The sequence below is a fragment of the Melospiza georgiana genome, chromosome 18 (genome assembly GCF_028018845.1).
Source record: "Melospiza georgiana isolate bMelGeo1 chromosome 18, bMelGeo1.pri, whole genome shotgun sequence".
Taxonomy (NCBI): Eukaryota; Metazoa; Chordata; class Aves; order Passeriformes; family Passerellidae; genus Melospiza; species Melospiza georgiana.
Genome location: NC_080447.1, coordinates 3,112,074 through 3,131,285, shown reverse-complemented (window position 1 = coordinate 3,131,285; position 19,212 = coordinate 3,112,074). Strand labels below are relative to the sequence as shown.

At 44.3% G+C, this 19,212-nt stretch overlaps 1 protein-coding gene across 1 annotated transcript in view; it reads right to left on the bottom strand.

Annotated features, from left to right (window-relative positions):
• Positions 1 to 2,377: 2,377 nt before the first annotated feature.
• MLXIP (MLX interacting protein) overlaps positions 2,378 to 19,212 on the bottom strand; it is a 43,672-nt gene continuing 26,837 nt past the window's right edge. Inside the window, exons 9-17 of the mRNA XM_058037099.1 lie at positions 18,507 to 19,176; positions 15,559 to 15,680; positions 14,661 to 14,847; positions 13,777 to 13,901; positions 11,231 to 11,329; positions 9,939 to 10,066; positions 8,802 to 8,925; positions 8,083 to 8,212; positions 2,378 to 7,606 (exon numbers count right to left, since the gene is read on the bottom strand). Of these exons, the coding sequence (XP_057893082.1) occupies positions 7,485 to 7,606; positions 8,083 to 8,212; positions 8,802 to 8,925; positions 9,939 to 10,066; positions 11,231 to 11,329; positions 13,777 to 13,901; positions 14,661 to 14,847; positions 15,559 to 15,680; positions 18,507 to 19,176 (1,707 nt within the window). The 3' untranslated portion in view covers positions 2,378 to 7,484. The remainder of the gene's footprint in view (positions 7,607 to 8,082; positions 8,213 to 8,801; positions 8,926 to 9,938; positions 10,067 to 11,230; positions 11,330 to 13,776; positions 13,902 to 14,660; positions 14,848 to 15,558; positions 15,681 to 18,506; positions 19,177 to 19,212) is intronic.

Genomic DNA, 19,212 nt, shown 5'->3' with positions numbered 1-19,212 from the left:
GATCCTAGAGAAGCACTCAAGTTTCCCAAGAGGAACTGAGAGACCAAGCTCCCTGCTGGAGCCAGGAGAAGAATTATTCCCAAACAGGGCCCATTTCAAACACAACTGTGGAGATGTCACAGAGTGGTGACATGAAGAAGGTAAAACCCCAACCTCCTATCCTCCATTTTTATTGGAAAAAGAAGAGTGGTTGGAAAAAAAACCCCACTGCCTGGGGTTGTTTTATGCCTTGGTTATCCCCAAGGCTGAATCAACACCTGCCTGACCTTTTCAGGTGGGGTCAGCAAACCTCTCAGAGGAGGAAAACATTCACACCCCAGGGCTTAAACTTCACCACTGTGAAGGACTCACACAAACCACTTAAGCCTTGCTGAACCAGAGGATTAGACAGGGCTGCTCCCTGTGGTTTCCTCTCCCATGCATGGCTTTTGTTTCACCTTCTGAAGATATAAATAGCTCAACAAAAGTGTTTTCCCTAGAAAGGGAAATGTTTCCTCAGCAGTGCTGAGATATCCAAGTGAGTCAGGTCTGTCCAACTCACGTCATGGGAGGAGCTACCTGAGACAGAAGAGTTTTCTTCCCCAGAGGGAACACTCAGAACTACCTGAGACAGAAGAGTTTTCTTCCCCAGGGGGAACACTCAGAGCTACCTGAGACAGAAGAGTTTTCTTCCCCAGGGGGAACACTCAGAGCTACCTGAGACAGAAGAGTTTTCTTCCCCAGGGGGAACACTCAGAGCTACCTGAGACAGAAGAGTTTTCTTCCCCAGGGGGAACACTCAGAGCTACCTGAGACAGAAGAGTTTTCTTCCCCAGGGGGAACACTCAGTCACTGCAGAGGGGAAAAGGCAGCAGCCCCAGGCAGAACTGAGAGAACACCTGCAGCCCTGTGGCCTTCCTGGTGCAGGGTTACCAGGCTCACATAAATCCTCCCCAGCCCTGGAGGGCACAGCTGAGCCACAGGGAGCATCTCTGCTGTGATCTGGTTACCAGCAAAGATCTCCTGACATGCAGCTCCCCTTTTATCCTGGTTGAAAACAAAGCTTTTGAGGCCTGTGAGGAATGAAGGGTTTGGATGGAGGAGCTCTGTAAGGAGTGTCAGAAGGGAGCAGCAGATCCAGGGATGTGATGAATCTCTTCTTTCCTGGGTTTGTTTCCATTTGGTGGTTGAAAAGCTTTGGGGGTGTGACACACACACACCTTATTCTGATGTTAAACATCTCTCTGGATGACACAGGGGCACTTCTGGGTTTGCACACAGGGAACTTCCCCAGCACCCAAATAACCATTCTTTGTCTGCCCACCTCCTGGAGAAAGTGCAGAGATGAGCTCCTGAGGGAAAATATAGGTTAAAATAAATAAATAAAAATATAGCAAGCACTCCATCCCATTAATTTAGAAATAAAGAGAGCCCTGGGCTGTGAAATCACTTACAGCAGTGATTTCATTTGGCATCATTTCCACAGAGCAAGTGTAGGTCCACTTTTGGCAGTGCTCAAGGATTAGCAGCGCCAGCCACAAAAAGAAACCACAAACTCTTCTGGCACCTCAGCTGAAGTTACAGCAGCCTCCCTGAAATCACCACTAAATCAGTAATACAGAAACAGTGCTCTGCAGCCACAGCTTCCTCCCAGAGAGCTTTGATAGCATCACTGCAATAACTCAGGCATTTGTAGTGCTTGGTCAAGAGTGAAGGCAGGCTGGAGAGTTGGTTTATCACTGTTGAAATAGAACTGCTCCTCGCTCCCACCAAAGTGCTTTATGTGAGATCAAGCTTGTGATTTCTGAAAAACTAAATGCACTATGTACCTCCTGGAACTGCAGGCCTGACTCATCAGAAGTTCTCATGAGAAACATCAAATCAAAAGCACCAATCACAAGGATAACATCAACCAGCACAAACTCTTGTGCGGTGATTTTAAAATAAAATCTTTCTTTTCACTCTTCTATTACCTTTCACTTCAACTAGAGCCTCACTGCTGCTTCCACTAGGCAAGAAAATCCAAAATGCCAGGGAGGTGACAACTGAAGCACATAGAGCTGGAGTGTCCTACCAGAGAAAAATAAAAATCAGTCATTAAAGGCAGATTTATTAATTTCATTTTTAAATGGACTTAAGCAGTGCAGTGCCTAACATCGACATCAATCCCAAAATTCCACAGAGAATACAGAGCCCTGCTCTGGGAATGCCAAACACACAGATCCAAAGGTAACTCCAGCACTGTTCACAGGGCAATGTGCTCTTGTCACCTTTTAGAGCTGCAAAAAGGATGCCAAGGTTCCAATCCTGGTCCAGGAATAATTCTGCTTACCATTTCCTCAACTCCAATCAGAAAGCAAAGGCATTAAAACCAATTTCTTCCAAAAAATATCCTTTATTGTTTTGGTTGTAAATATAAAAAAATGCATTGCACAATTTAACAGACCTACTGGAAAGTGCTACATATCAACAGCACAACAGAAGTTGTCATGCAACAGAACAGGAAACCTAAGCAAAGCAAGAGCACAACCTGAAGTCCTCATACCATCAAGCTTTTTTTTTTTTGTCATTTTTTCTTAACAAGAATGAATTCCATTCACTTAAAACACATTTAAATACAAGGTTAGAAGAAGAAAACAATCTATTTATTCATTGTATTGTTAAAAGGCTTGCTCGTAACATTGATATTTTTTGACTGAAAACCTTATTCATGTTGGAAAAGTTCAGATATAAAAAGTTCAGACAGTGGCTAGAAATGAATTCCATTATATACCAAAGGTGTGTTTCATTGTAACTGAAGTTCCTGTAATTGTAACTGAAGAACTCAAGTTTTAGAGATAAAGCTACAGTTTGGTTCTACCACTTCTGCTCTACAAAGTAAATGAGCAGAAAATCCAACCAAGAATGAAACCAGAGAAAACTTTAACTGATGTTGTGGGAAATATATTGGGGTCCTATAAAAAAAAAACCCAAACCAAATAATCTCCTCTGCAACTCAAGTGTATACAATGAGGAGTAACAGAAAAACTCTTGATGTCTCACCTAATTTTAAAAACTCCTAGAAGTTATCAACAATTGTCCACAGTCTTCCAGACTGGTGTGACTGAATCCCTAAAGAACCTGAACTGAGTGTCATCAGCCTTTTGTTTTTTGGTGGTTTTCCATGCAATAAAGGTGGGAAGGAACAAAAAAAAAATAGAAAGAAAAAGACAAAAGCAGTGAAAAACTCATTCAATTTTCAGCAGTACTTTCTAGCTGACAACATCAAGGCAAGAACTATCCATTCCAGAAACTGAGAAAGTGAAACAGCCTTCAAGTAAGCATTATCTCACTGAACATTTCTGCAGTGAGCTTCCCTCTCCTGTTCTCAAACTCCTTTTTAGGAGTTTTGGGCTTTAAAAGCAAACAAAACTAAATTTACCTGTCCCTGTCCCTTCTACCACATGTGAACACAAACACACACAGAGGAATGTAAAAAAACCCGAAGATACAAAGGGATGCAGGTTTCCAATACATTTGACAGCCCTTTGCCTTTTCAAAGACATCTTTTTCTGTCTCAGATGTGGAGGTTTAAGGCCTTGCCTGTTTGCTGGGTTTGGCAGAGCACAGATTATGTCCATGTGTGCACAAGTGCTCCTGCACATGGCAGTGGAGAGGGGTGGTGGATTCAACAAGGAAGATGCAATTTTTTCCAAGCACAGAAACAGTTACTCACAACCTCAGTCTGAAAGAGTCACAGCAATGCCACACAGATATAACCCTCTAAAAAGCCAGGGAAGTTCCACTTCCTCCATTCTCTGAATTTTCCACACAGCATCACTTTAGGGGGAACAATGGATGACTTATGATTAATCAAATGCACACAGGACACCGAGATCTAAGGCACAGATGGAAACATTCTGGTAGCCCCCTCTTTCAAGAAATCCCTCCCCAGGGCTCTAGAAAAGCATGGAAGAACATTCCAGTCAGGTCAAATGGTATTAACCAAGAATCCTTTGGTTTTGTGCAGAGATCAGACTGTCATGGTGAAGTGTGCACTTGTCTCTGATCCTCCTCCTCAGAAATTCCTTCAATTCAAGTTTGCTCCTGGACCTTCACCCCTTACTCCTCCTGCTAAAAGGAGGCCAACAACTACAATACAAGCTAATAACTACACCAGATCATGCCCCACTTCTCCAGAATTTGTCTTTGGGGTGGGGCCATCCACAATATACCAATTAATACAATTGGAGGTCAGAAGGAACCAGCAGACAATCCCATTTTGACTTTGTCATATCACAGGCCATAAATATGTTATTGAGCCACTCCTTTGCTGAGTGAAACATGTTGGATTTGACAGAATACAACTTGTATTCAGTTATCTGGGGGTTCTCCAAAAGTTTAGCACCAGACAGATGTGCAGCACCTGCAATTCTGTGCAGACTTTAGGCACTGTGTGTTTGGCTTGCTTACTTTGGTGACACTGAGGAAATCAGAGCGCTTAAATTACAAAATTTTGAAAAACAATAAAGTATTTAAGTTCCTCCATGGGTAAGAAAGAAAGACTAAGGTCTTTAAACATAAATCAAAGTGGAAAACTATGCAGGAACTAATACATATGTGGTCCATCTCTTTCCATACCAATCTTTAGTGGTTCTACTGCTCAGATGTGAGACATAAACCAGCTTTTATCCTCCTGTGTTTCCAAATGAAGTGAAATCACTCTCCTCACAAGGCTGACTGATAAAAGAATTCTGATCTGCAATAACAGGGTGACAAGAACATATTGAATCACTGCTTCAAAGAGCAGCCACATCATTTCTGGTAATTGCACTAGTGGAAAGTATCTTTTCACTTTTCCTTTCCTCCCTCCTACACTCTTGCCTAAGTAAGAAATATTTAATTTTTTTCTCTTAAAAGTTTTGCAGTTTTCTAATAGTGCTTTGAGTTTGTTTCCGCATCACAATTTGTTAAACAAGCACCTCCCCTCCAATTGTAACCAGCTCATGGTGTGATCTGATGATGAGCTTTCCATCCACATCAAAACTGTGAATGGACAACGTTTTTGGCAGTTCAGGTGAATTACCTCTGCTGATCCTTTAGGGCTGCTTTCAGTTTCCAATCCATTCTGTGAGAGCTGGGATGTCAGGGTCTCAGTCCTCAGATCCCCCTGGCCCTGGGGGATGATTGTACTGCACTGTGACTGTTGGGACAGAACTCCCACGTCATCGATACCAGAAATGGAGAAAATCACACACCATCACTGCTGACAAGCAGGGGAGGCATTAGAGAATCTGCTCATCTGAAAAGGTCAGCAAAAACCCTTGGACAATGTGCCTGCTGCTTTCTTGCTAGAAACCCACACATGTTCTGAACAGACAGTGAGGTCCCTTCCAAGGAAAGGACATAAGGGACATCCCCAGCTCATCACAGTGTAAACTGATTTTACTGGAGTCAAATTCACAACTAGTGATAAAAATAGGAGGATTGAAAGCACTGATTCAAAAAATGATTCACTTATTTAACACTTCTTACCCAGATGTATCCAAAAGAATATTGCTTAATTGATTACAGCATTATAAAAGATCTGGGAATGGATCTCTCCCAAAAATCTACTCACTATTTAATTACTATGACAACCTTTACACACCATTCCTTGGCTGAGACTTAAAATTTTGTTGCTTCTGTGACAGGGACACAGGTTTTCACATGTGCCACAAACTTCAAGTTATTTGTCAAATCTACTGTAAAAAAAGAGAAAGAAAAGCATGTTTCTCTCTGCCTGCACAGAGGAGCTGTGTTGGTACAAAATTGCCATTCTGCCTTCCCATTCAGTCCTCAGTGCCTCCATGCAGGGAGAGGCTCACCTTTTGTGCCTTGTCCTTCCTACAGTGCTGCTCTCACAGAAGGAAAGGAAAAGCTTTTTTCTGCAAGAAAAGCCATTAGCTGCAAGAACTCAGGACAAAGGAGAAACAAGAACAAAACCTCCACCTGTGCTCAGCCCCACTCCCCATGACCATTGTTACCTTCCAAACTCTGGCCCACCGAGTGGAGGAGAATGGGGACAATGCTGAGAAAAGCTCCTGTCCCCAAGGAGAACCTACTGAGCCCATTTCAGAGTGTGCAAGCCCCAAGTGCTCCAGTTATTCCTCATTTTCCCACTGTGAGAGGCTGCACAGCACCTCCAGCCTGCCCTTGGAACTGGAAGAAAACTGCTCAAGGGAGGTGTTCCCACCTTTGCAGAGCTCTGAACAATCAGGATCAAGTCATGAGTGGAATTACAGGGGTCATGGGATCATCCAGACTTTGAACAATCAGCAGGAATGACCATCCCAGTAATGTCCCAGGATGGATAATCACTGCTGGAACAGGACTCAGTTTACCTGCAGCAGAGCACGGGATGTGCTGAGATTGTCACTGAAAAATGTTATGTGGCATTTTGAGTTTTAAACTTATTTTTACATGTTCTATAATTTATGTTGAACAGAACCTTCCCATACGGACCAGGCCTAGCAAAGTCCTTCAGTTTTTTCAGACAGAAGGCAGAAAGCAAAGAAAGACAAAGAAGCAAAGAACTGACTGCAAGTCTGTGTGGTTTGATATAGCTTCTGAGATAATAAAAAAGCCAATTTTTTAACATAACAAACTCAAATCTTGTCTCTGAAGTGCTACTACATTTACCTATGGATGTGTTTTATATGTGCACATTTTGTGAGGATGGCAGCTGAACTGTGCAGAGTGCAAGAAAACAGTTAACTAGTTAAACTGATATAAATTCATGCATTTATCCTAATTGCAGAATTTATACAATCTAAAACTGCTTTCTTGCACTTACTGCACAGCCTGCTACTCCCTTGCAATGGCTATATAAAAAAAATAAAAATCAGCTACTTTATTTACTAGAAAATAAAGCACGTCTTGAAACTGATCAAATGCAATGATACACTCATTAAAATAAAAATACACAAAACACAGCCTGAGATTTTAATTCTAGTATTTTTGCCATGAGTTGACATCACTGACAGATTTTTCTTCTCCTTTGGTTTTTCATATGATCCTGTTTAACAATTTTCACTATTCAAGTAAAACATATGGAACCAAATACCAGAGAACAAAATAAAAAGCACATTTTGCTTCATGAAATCAGAAGTATTTTTTCCCCTTGAAGAGCACATTCCTTGGTGCACAGGATTTACACTTCAGAGAACTGAGGGCGTTCCATTAGTTGCATAAGGATGCATTGATGGAGATCTATTGCTGCCTGCAGGGCTCAAACCTGCTGAGTTTACCTGAGCTTGGTGGTTTTTTCTCACTGACAGAGCACAGCACAGCACTGGAGAGGAACCCAAACGTTCTGACAACGCTGCATCACCTGCACCTCTTCTCAAGGCAGGGCCGGGTGCCCTGAACAATGTCTCTGGTGATGGAGAGAATCCTTTCTAAAGTGCACTGACTGGAGGAGCCTGGGCAGGCAGGGCCTGGCAGGGTCTCCACCCCTGGGACAAGCACCTCAGTGTCTTTGGCTGTTAGGTGTCCCCAGCTCTCTTGTTCACCTTCGTCACGGCCTCGCGCGCCTGCTCCGGCAGCCGCTGCGGGTCCGACAGGATGGAGGTGCTCCTGCTCAGCTGCCGCAGGGTGTTCAGCACCACTGGGGAAAAAAAAGGGCAAGAAAGCATCAGGAAAAGCTATTAATCTGATTGGTCTCTCTTCTGCAAAATAGAGCATCCCTTGACAGCTATAAATGTAAATTAAATACTTGTGAAAGGCAAAAGGGAATGAATCAAGCAGTGAGTCCCAAACAGAAGGTCACTCCAAAGCTAAATACAAATCTCAGAGGTCTTCCCTCATTATGAGATAAATCACACAGCCAAACATACTCCAACTAGAGCCAAGCCTTTGAAATTTAAATGTAGTTAAAGACTGTTTAAATTCTGGTATATTCAACAATTTTTTTTCTGTCTTCACAGTCAGAAGAGGCTCTTATTTTTTCACCGAGCTAACAAAAAGGAAGCGAAAGCCACATTCAGCATCATGTGCTTTCTCTGTCACACTCTGACTTTTAAGAAATGCTATTATATCTTACTTTCTGTGATCTGAAGAGCTGCTGGATGGAACCTCACTTACTTGGCCTCAGAACAGGAAGAGAACAGTGCTGGTCCAACCAGGCCAGTGCAGTTTCATTCAGATCCTTAAAGCTTGTTGTGGAAACCATCCCATTGAAGGACTCAAACAATGGCTTAATAATAATGCTGAACTGCAAACCACCAAATGTTAAAGGAGACAACAAAGGGGGAGTTCAAGGCATTCTATGGGAAAGGCTATGGCAGAGAAAACACTGGATTTCTAAATGGACTTCAACTGCCAGAGGGATTGCAATGAGAAAAAAATTGAACCCTAGTTCCTAGTGATATTCACCATATTTTGCAAAATTCCTCCAGACAGACCTGAAGAGGAAAAAATGAAAAGAGAATGTGCAGATTTTTGAATAGTTTCAGTAACTGTACTTTTTCTTCCCCTGAAATCTTTGCTATTGTCTATGTACGTTTCCCAAAAGCCAAATAGAGCTGCAGTTACAGCAGAGCCCACAAAAGATTTCTTGCAGTACAATAACCTAGCAAGAAAACCTTGCCTCTGCATTGCCTTTTACTTTGCCTTTACCTCCCACACATTGAGGTGAACAAAGTCTGCAAGCATCCATATCCACACACAGATGTGGATGAAAACTGAGGACATTTACTATTTAAGTAACTCAGCTTTAAGTCACAGCATCAGAATCCCAAGTTCTTGGCTCTAAAAATACCAGTACCAAAGCCCAAGCTCATCAGGTTGGTATAAAAGGATACAATCCAAAACTTCCAGTTCTGCAGGGTCCTGCTCCTCACGTACTCATCAAACATCTTCCTCATGTGGTCAAACCTCTGCCGCGTTACGGGAACCCCGGTAGCAGGGAGCTGCTGCTGGCAAGAACTGAGAAGATGTTTGGAGGTCAGGATCTCACCAAAAAGGACACATTTCTCTTCCAGACTAAACTGCAGCAGGAGAAAAGTGTGTATTCCTGGTATCTCTGCTGGAGGGGCTTCCCAGTGCATGATCCTCCCAGAGTGTAACTGCTCCAGTCAGGAATAAAAACTGTTTTCCCAACAACTTTGTCAATATTCATGCAGCAAAGTGATTTATCAAGCTGCTACAAAAACTTCTGGTTACAAACAACAAAACTGAAAACAAAGTATAGCATAGAAAAAAGTAATTTTGGGCATCCCTTAAGGACAAGGTACATTAGGAGTTAGGGAAAAATTTACAGTTACTCCTAAGCAATGGTACAGAAGAAAATGTAATGGAGATTCTTATAAAACAGACCAATTTAAAATAAAACTAAGCAGACCAATTTAAAATAAAACTAAGCAGACTTCATTATATTTTGCAAGAAAAATAAAAATATTTTGATTTACTGCTAAGTTTAACATCATGCCTAAGTCTGAAATTTCTGCAGATGGAAGTAAAGACAGTGCAGTTCTCAATGTGCTTTGCAACAGTACATAATCATAAACCCACAGAGCAAACTGAGGCACTGGGAAGTTGATTTATCAATTATGTTCAGCCAGTGGCAAACTCCTGGAGCCCAGGTTCTGTGTCTTATGTACTCAATCACAATATTCTATAAAAACTGACTGCATTTGAGAAGAAAACTGCAGCAAAGCCATTCTGAAGAGTGAGAGTTCCATCACCAATGAATTTCTAAAAACATCCTAGCTGAATTCTCCCCAGAACTATTCTGACACACCCTCCCTGATGCTGCCACTGTTGTGCATTCCATGCTCAGAGCTTGCTGAAACTCCACACAGTTTGCACCAGTGCCCACCCCACAGCAGCTCTGCTCTGTCCAACCCCCATCTGCTCCCTGGTGTGGCACTGAGCACCCCCTCCCTGCTGTTTGGCACCACGGGAGCTGCTGCTCCGGCCCTGGGAGTTCCCGTTCTCACAGGATGGTGGCGTTCAGCTCCTCGATCTCCTCCCGGAGCCGCCTGGTCTCCTCCTGCATCTGGCTCCTCTCCTGCTGCAGCTTGGCGATGTATTCCACTGTCTTCTGCAGAGTGATGGCGTGGCTGATCTAGGCCAAACAGACACACAGCTCAATTCCTGCAATCACCTGAGTTCGTGAAGAGTTTGTCCTCCTAACCTGCACTCCAGCACCTTTTCATTTCCCTTCACTGTGTGTAAAAGCACAGGGTCAGGCAGAGCAAAACACTTCAGATACTCAACTCTGCGTTTCTCTGAACCCTCTTCAAACTCCAGTACAAAGGAATGTGGCTGTAGGGGTTGTTTTCTTCCATAAATTACAATTCTGCTACTTTGTTGAAAGAAGTATTTTAATAATTTAAAATGTTTTATTCCATTATCTGTCCTCTTAAAAATATTTACAGTTTTATTCAAGTAGTGAAGTACGTGCTACATCTCCAGACAGATTTACAGTGCTGGTAGAAGCACTCCTTTAAGTTGACAATATAAATTATTTTGTTTGGGAAACCTGGAGTTTTTAAAGAGAAGAACCCATCAAAGGAGATAATAATAGTCTTCAGTTTGGAAGAACCAATTAAAAATCTGTACTTGAGAAATAAAATAACCAGACATTTCAGTAAAGCTGAGTTTTCAAGAAGGACTTCCTTTCAAATAGGCTATTCAAGCCAGGAAGTGAAATTCTGACAACACATCACCTAAATTTCTGAAACTATAAAAATGACAAAAACAAATCAACATGTTGCATAAAAAGCTTCCACATTTTCCATGTTTCAAAGCTACTGGTATTTAAAGGACACTAAAAATTTTGTTGTGCAGATACATCTGTATTTCAATTTAGTGAACTAAGTTGACTGGTGTAGCCAGAGAAGGTTTTTCATGTGGACAAAGTCATTGGACAATGAGAAATCAGTTGGGAATTTTTTTCTCTGTGAACCCAAGCACAAGTGACAGGTGAAAGGGGGGAAAAAGGCCCTGATTCTTAAAGACAGCTGGGTGGCGTAAAGAGTCCTAACGAGATTTTCCAAATCATCTGAAATGACCATGCTGGGAGGCAGAGATCTCAATGGTGTGGAAATCCTAGGAATTTACCTGAGCTTTACCATTCTACCTCTGCTCACTGCTGTGTTCCAGCAGTGTGTTCTCTGCTGTGCTCAGCTGACCACTCAGCAGTGAAATCACTACATTTATTAACAAGACTTTTGGAATGGCTCTTTCTTACATTTCACATCAAACCAAGTGCTGCTGCAGTACTTACCGACTTGGAGTTGGCTGACACCAAGCTGTTCAGAGCACTGAAACCAATCTTGATATTAGACCTTCGTTTTTGTTCTGAAAGATGCCTCATCCTTCGATTCTGCATAAATAAAACCAGCTCAGTCTGTGCTGTTTTCATTACTGTTCTACTGCTATGACTATTTCAATTCAGTGTCATTTTTGTTGACTTGTTGGCATTCATGGCCTCCCCTGGAACAACTCTCCACAATCTTAATAATGAATTGACAGTGTGTTTGTGGACCAACCCACCTCTGACACCTGCACCTATTCTAAGCATCACATGCCAGGATGGCAAGGAGAAAATATGAAAGATATTGTATCACCTGGAGGTTCTAGGCTTGTACAGTATGCACATGATTTGTTACTTGCCAGCAAGGCACACAAATGTTTGAAAGATTTCATTTGTCTGTGGAGTGCTTTAGCAGAAAGTAAAGGACATCCCACATATCTTTCTAAGCTTCAGCTGTGTCATCAGGAAGTAAAATATTTAGGATTTATATTAACAAAAGAACAAAGATCAGTAGACCCAGAACTGGTCCAGGCTGTGACAAAAATACCTCACAATCAGTAACAAAGAAAACAACTGGCAGGATTTTTTAGGCACAGGAAGATCCTGCAGCCCCTGGATCCCAGGGCTGGGGAGCTACCTAACCACTGACAGCAGCTCCCAAGGTCGGTGTCAACAGAAAGAAAAGGAGCTCTAGTTTCTGCTCAGGCACTGGGAATACCAGATTATTCCAAGGCTCTGAGCTGCCGAGGACAAAGGAGCAGCCGGCAGATCCCTTCCCAAAGCTGGGGCCACACCGCCGCCCTGTGGCTCCTGCCCAGCTCAGCTGGAGCCTGGAACAGCCAGGGATCATCCCTGGGATGGTGACACTGTCACAGCCACAGCAGGGACACACAGAAACCATCCAGGAAGGAACAAAACTACTCCAGATATGACTGAAAATCCCCACTCCACACAGAGCTGTGTGCCAGGCATGTGAAGGAGGTGCAGAGACCAAAACTGCAACAGCCCAGGGATTTCTTTGTTCTGAGTCCCTCTCTTGCAGGAGCAGCCCAAGTTGCTCCTATTGCTCAATTACTGCTTTCTCCTGGGAGTCTGCCACAGGAAACCTGGGATGAAGGAAGTTCTTTAACAGAGTTTGCACTTTGAGAACACATTTCTGGAAAAGTGAGGCTTTCTGGCAGCAGCTCACCATCACCCCACTTTATAATGGAGGAAAGCAATGTAATAAAGCAGTGAAGTGGTTGCCCAAAACCACAGAAAATGCAGGTTCATCAGCAGGACAGATTTCCAGTGCACTCCATGCTTTGCCAAACTGAAATAACCATGTTCCCTAGCAATACAGAACTGTTTAATCTAACTTGACAATACAGAGGAACAAAAGCACATGCATCTGAACTCTGGCAAATATCACTGTTTCTCCCTTGTCTTACAAAAGAGTTACTAACAGTACATATCCAAAGCAATTCCTGTGAGAGCAGGTGTGTTTACATGGCTGTAAAGCTGTGTCTTTGCTTTTCCATCTAGTGACCACTTTCCCACCATCAGCCAGCTCTACTAATTTGTTCCTTCGTTACCTTACTCTAGCAGCAGAACAGACTGCATGCAAGGCTTGTGAGCTCTCATGCCAAGCAAATCCCTGCCAGCTTTTCTGAGTAACTTGCAGCATGGTCACCAAGGGGCAGTTCTGATTGTCCTCTGCAACAGACCTAGACCTGAGTTTAGTCACAGGCTGCAGATGTTAAACTTACCTTTCTGCCCTAGAGTAACCAAATTGCCACCAACTCACAGGGTACACAAAGCCAGAAGGGGGCTGGCACTTGCAGAACTGTTAAGTAATGCTCCCTCCCACAACAAAATGAATGAGAGGGTTACAGCTGATTGTTCTGCTGGGGTTTTCATGGAGAAGTTTCTCATATCACCACAGAAAGTGTTCTGACAAGGTCAGCTGTGTGTGAGGTACAACCAGCACTCGGGTGCTATCTCCAGACTGCCCAGTTCTTACCCCAGTGATTCTCCAAGGGTTTTACAGGTGTAACTCATAGAGTCTGTGGAGCTGCTTCTCTGTGGAGCAGCAAAGCATCACTGGAGACATGTAATAACTCAGCAGGTCAAGAACTCTCCCTCCAGTGATGGCCAGAGCCCTGCAGACTGAAGAGCCCCAATAGAACAATGGCAAAAAGCCACAGTTTAGAACACTAAGCCTGAAACCTTTGACAAGTGAACTGACACCTGTCACAACACTCCTGAGAGCCACAGCAGGAACTGCTGTCATGACCATAAGGACCTGCAGAGGTACAGCAAAGCCTGGCCCCTCTGGTGACACGTCCCTGAGGAGCAGAGTAGATTAGAGTCTGACATTTTGGATTGCACAGAGCAGCACAGATGCAACAGCAAGATAAGCCTTACACACAATGCTACTGTCCTGAAGCACAACTTTCTCTAGCTATGCTCAGACATCAGGACAGAAAAGCAGCTATGAAGGCAAAGAAAAGCCCCTCAAAGGAAAGGACACACACCTTAAGTGCAGCCACAGCAGGGTCAGTGGCAGGTTTTCCTGAGCAGCTGTTCTGAGGAGACTGTGGGCTGGGGCTCTGCTCAGAGGTGCAGGGGGAAGCCTGGCCTGAATTCTGACAGTCCCGGCCTTCAGAAAGGAAAAAACACAAGACACATTAACAAACAACTTTCTGTAGCAAATGTGACTGCTGAAAAGCTTCTAGTCAGAATTGAACTGAAATGCAGTCAGCAACCAAATTACACTGATGCAGCAACCACATGCTAGAGAACATCAGGACTGCTGGGAAAGCTGAGGACATGATGTCACATGACACATCCTGAATAGCAAGATGTAGTTGTCCTTCCACACATATATTTCAGCAAAGGCATGTTGGATGCACAGGATGTGACTCAATTGTCCTGCTGGGCTCCCCCATTTGTCTCTAAGGCCTGGAACATGATGGTGACACTTACAAGCCACTGACCACCAGAACCAGCCCAGGGAACACTCTGTCAATGCACATGCAAAAGGAGTCTTTGCACTTACCTACAAGGATTGTGTCTGAGATCCTCCAGTCAAAATCACAGCTATGACACTGAACAACAAACCTATTCAGCACTTCCTACACAGATGCCTTTCATATCTTGGTGACTACGACAGCACATCCTTTTAGAAAGGAGCCACTCACAGGAAACACAAAATCACAGTTTGTGGGGATGCTGCACAGTCATTTAAGACAAGAAATTGGAAACCACTGGATCCATTTGAAGCTGTGGGGTAGAATGGCCTGAAAAGCTTTTCCTTCAAAAATTATCCAGAGCTCCTCAAGGCCCATTTACACCCTGCCTACCCACCAGAAACACTTCCATGTTCAGGAGAGAGAATGCTTACAGCTTTCTAACTTACTAGGTGTAGGTGAGGGAACTTGTGAACTGCTACAGTGAGAAGGGATGTGCTCTCCTTTCACCAACACATCTTGGACTACACTAGGAGGAAAGAGATGTGAGACTGTGGACTGGCTTTGTTGACTACTTGGTGCTCGCTGTGCTGGACCAACCAGAATGTTACTACGGAACTCCGTCACCCCGGGAGCCTGGGAACAGCACAGAGACAGCACAGAGAAAAACAGAGAGAAAGAGCAGGAGGGGCAGAGGGAGAGAAGGGAAGAGAGAAAGGACAAAGTGGGGGGAGAGATTAAGAAAGAAAAAGAGAGAAAGAGAGATTTGTTACCTTGCCTTTCACTAAAAGTAGCAAATTAATACATGATTAACAATCTGATGACATGAAACAAGGGCTAATATATAAGGAATTGGCAGGCACCAAAGTCAGGCTTCTGGCAGGAGACCAGTATCCTTTCATAACTTAAAGCAGTATTACAACACATCAACAGCATAATATACTAAAATCTATCTCCATCTTCCTGCACACAACATATTGGGGAAACCCACTCACATCCCCAGTGCATGTTTTCCAATATGGCAGTGGAAAGGTGAGCTCCCTGGGCTCCTTCCAGCCTCTGCACTGTTAAAGCACAAACCATCCCCATCCACAGCACTGTGAGTACAGGCCTCCTTGGAATCTTACTGTTGTGTGAGACAGAGCCTGTCAAGACTATAAAGTGCTTCCAAGCCCATGAAGTGGCTACATCAAAAACAAGCAAACATAAAGCTGAACGCACAAATGCATACGTTGGGTAACAGATGATTTACTGGACTTGTTACCCGCCTGAGCACATTATGGCTCTGACTACTCGCAAATAACAGCCTAGAAAACAAATATATAATTTTTTTTATCTTCTCCTTACTCTGACAATTCCAGCTGGTGCAATTGCAACATTAGACTGAGACGTGGCTGGCGTCAAAATCCCCTCTCTTTTTAAAGGTGCTGGAGTTACAATCACAGCTCTGGACTGTCCCTGAAAGGCAGCTGAAGAACACAATTCAGTTAGAATAGTTAATGATACAAAAAAAAAAAAGATGGAAATTATTTTGTATGAAATAACTTGTCATTAAACATGGGCATGGATCAATGGGCATCTATTTGCTACTATGTCACTACAGTATAAAATGCCACCAAGTCTTCCAATAATCTCAACCCCTTTAATTCAGTACAAAGGACTTGAACACTCCAGCTATTTCTGAGTTTCCCAGCATCACTGTCACTGTTTCACTGTGAATTTACAGAGGTATGTGGCAACTCAGGGAGATACAAAGTGTCTTAATTCTGTCAGAGCTGGGTTTGACAGGAGAGGACCATCTTCAGCTCTCCTCTTCCATCCACACTTTGGGACCTCAGGCTTGCTCTGCTGACCCAGGAAGGGTCAAGGACTCAATACTTCATGGTTCCTCATATATGTATCTTAAATCCTTTCCCTCAGCACTTCAGCCTACCAGCTTCTTTCACTATCTGGTATTAAAGCTGCTTTAGATGACACACAACCACAAGACAATCAAATGTGATTGGAAATCAGCATCAAAATTCCACAAAACATGCTACAGAACCAAGAGTCCTGCAGTGCTTAGGCAGCTGGAGGCAATTCTGAATAGCAGCAAATGTCTCCATATGAATCTGTTAAGATCTCCATGTAACCAATGCAGATGTGGAGTTACTACCATGACATTCATGCTGACATTGTTCTTGCCCAGTCTCTACAGAACATGACTGACCATCCTAAGCTGTCACTAAGGGAAAAATCAGGCAAAGACACAGCTTCTGTCTGGGTTTTGATAAAAATGAACCAAACATATTTGGCTTCACTGGTTCAGTTCTCTTTTGTACAAATAAAGTCATGATGCAGGAGAAATGTCAGCACAGCTCAGCCCCTGCCAAGCCACCCCTCTGCAGCTCAGCATCAGCACCCTGAAGGACACACACAGCAGGACAGGGAGACAGTGCAGGGTTATCCAGTGTCCCCTCCCTGACAGTGTCACCTCTGCCTGACAACACCTGAGTGTTTTGACTCAACTGGAGTTTCTGCACAGTCTCCACAAGAGAGGCCTGGGGATTGCACAAACCTTGTGCCAGCCTTGTGGCTCTGTCACTGACACAGGGAGTTCATTCTTTGAGCATTCCCACACCTAAAGCTGGAATCACAACCTTTCCACTGTTCACTGACGTTCAGCTGGACTTGTGACATCTCTATTGCCCTCAAGAGCCTACTCTGACAGTGCATTAATGCTGCTGCACAGGCTTGGCCTTTCTGACTTCCACACTTGGGGACCTGCAGCAACCAGTAACAACATTTAGAAGTCACTTTTCATGAATCATGTTTCTGTCCTATGAATGCATCTTTTACAGACTTTTCTCTCCAAATCACCACATTTATCATGAAGTGGTGATAGCAATAAAGTCTTGCACCTGATGAGACAATCTCTACAGGTTTTTGGGTCCTTATACACGCAGCATTTTTAACATCAGATATAATGTATATAATGTAATTTGCTTTACAGTCAGGAGATGATTTGTTTGTCCTGAACACAAATTACAGGCAGAAATGCCTCAGTTACAAGTACTGATGTTTATTCTGTTTCCAAAAATAAAGCTCTAGTATTTATATAAATTCTTGGATTTGTCCCCTGAGCTTGATGTCCCAGTAGTTTAGGAACACCATGATCCCCAAATACATTCCATTAATCTAGATGAGAAACAAACCCACTGGTTGTGATGGTCTAGAAGTAAATGGTGAAGCACTGGGAAAGTAATATATAGGGTGAGGAACAATCCAGGACGCCCTGAGAAAAGCAGGAGCAAAGGCTTTCTGAAAATGAGCTGCCTACAATCTTTACTAGGTGAGAAATGCATGTCTCAGCTGCTGAAGGTACAGGGAATATTGGTTTATAACACACTGCAGATAGGAACACTGCCATTAACACCCTCATGCTTTTAATCATGGACCAAATTGATCCCAGTGACACCCTAGAATTCCATCTTGGGTCTGTTCTTCTCCTGAACAGTGATTTTTCTCTTTGGTGGATAACCTCACTGTCAGGCCCTGGCAGACACACCTACTCCCCAGTAAAGCCTGTTTAACATTTCTCCTCCAGGCAGGCTTTTTCTTGAATTGTTGTTGCACATTTCAAGTGGCTGAAGTCACTTGGCCCCCAGCCAGCACAAGTCTAAAAACAGACTGCAATAACCCCAAGAGTGTTCTGCCTGTCCTGCTCCAGCCTTGAGCTTTCCTACAAGAAACATCACAAGATAAATTCTCGCTCCTTATCTTGTTATTCTTTGCCTTGTGCAGCGCCAGTGGCTCCAAATCCCACCCAGTGTGGAAGTCCCAGGTGTTCCTACCCTGACATGAAACCCACTCCTGACTTAAAGCATCTCAAGGGTCTCTAGACTGCTTGAGCCAAAGATTTCCATCTCCCTCAGGAGAATCTCCTCCTCCACTGTGGCTGAGTGCCCTGAGGGGCAGTGAATCACAACAGCATCACTCCTAAATCCAGGGCTTCTATGGGGCAGGAGCACAGAGCTGCTGCAGCTACACAGCCCACCACAGATGATACAAAAAGAGACCCCCTTTTGCAAGTCAGCTTTTCACACTCAACCAAACTGCTTCCAGTCCTTGCAGCAGTGCAGAGCATCCCACTGAACAGTGCAGCCACTGCATTCAGCCAGTGGATTCAAGGGTTCCATGGACACACTCAGCAGCTCTATTTTAACTTATTATGTTAAGCAAGAAAAGCAAGGAGGTCTTTTCCTCCTGCTAGTCCCGCTCAGAAAACAAAACCATCCTCCCACAGTGCTCCTCACCTGGGGTGATGAAGGCATTCTTTACCACTAAGGACACTGTTTCAAGCTTCGGAGCAGGCACTATTTTTTGTGACTGTTTGGGCCTCGTCCCAGCACTGGCCAGAGGAACAGGTTTGGGGAGTGCAAATGTCAGCTGGGACTGCAGCTGGGGCCGGGGCTGCCCCTGCACAACAGCAGTCTGGAAGGCCAGGTTACAAGGCACTCCTGCCCCCGGCTGCTGCGTGGCCAGGACCAGGCTCTGGCTCTGGCTCTGGCTGAAGGTGGTGGCAGGGGCGTTGTGGGTCAGCGTGGCAGAGGCCGTGTGAGTGATGACCGAGGATTCGCAGAGGCCGAACTTGGGCGTTTCTGGAGCGGCGAAGGCGGCGGGGGCGGGGCTCAGGCTGGAGCCGAGCGGCACCGCGGGCAGCGGGGGCGGCTGCGGGGCGCCCGCGGGCTGCAGCAGCGGCAGCGGCGGCTGGAACACCGACATGAAAGTTTGTGGCCCGCTGAGAGACGTGTCAGGAGGGAAGTCTGCCGGCTGGATGAAAGATCCCCCACTTCTAATGCTGGAGCACTGGTCAGCAACGACGTCAGGAATGCCAGGAGCAGGTACTGAGGAAGCAATCAGTCCATCGCTGATGTTCCCTGCTGGGAGCGTGCTGGGCAGCGAACCCGACGGCAGGACAGGAGACTGAGAGAAGGAAATATCACTGACTCACACATGCCT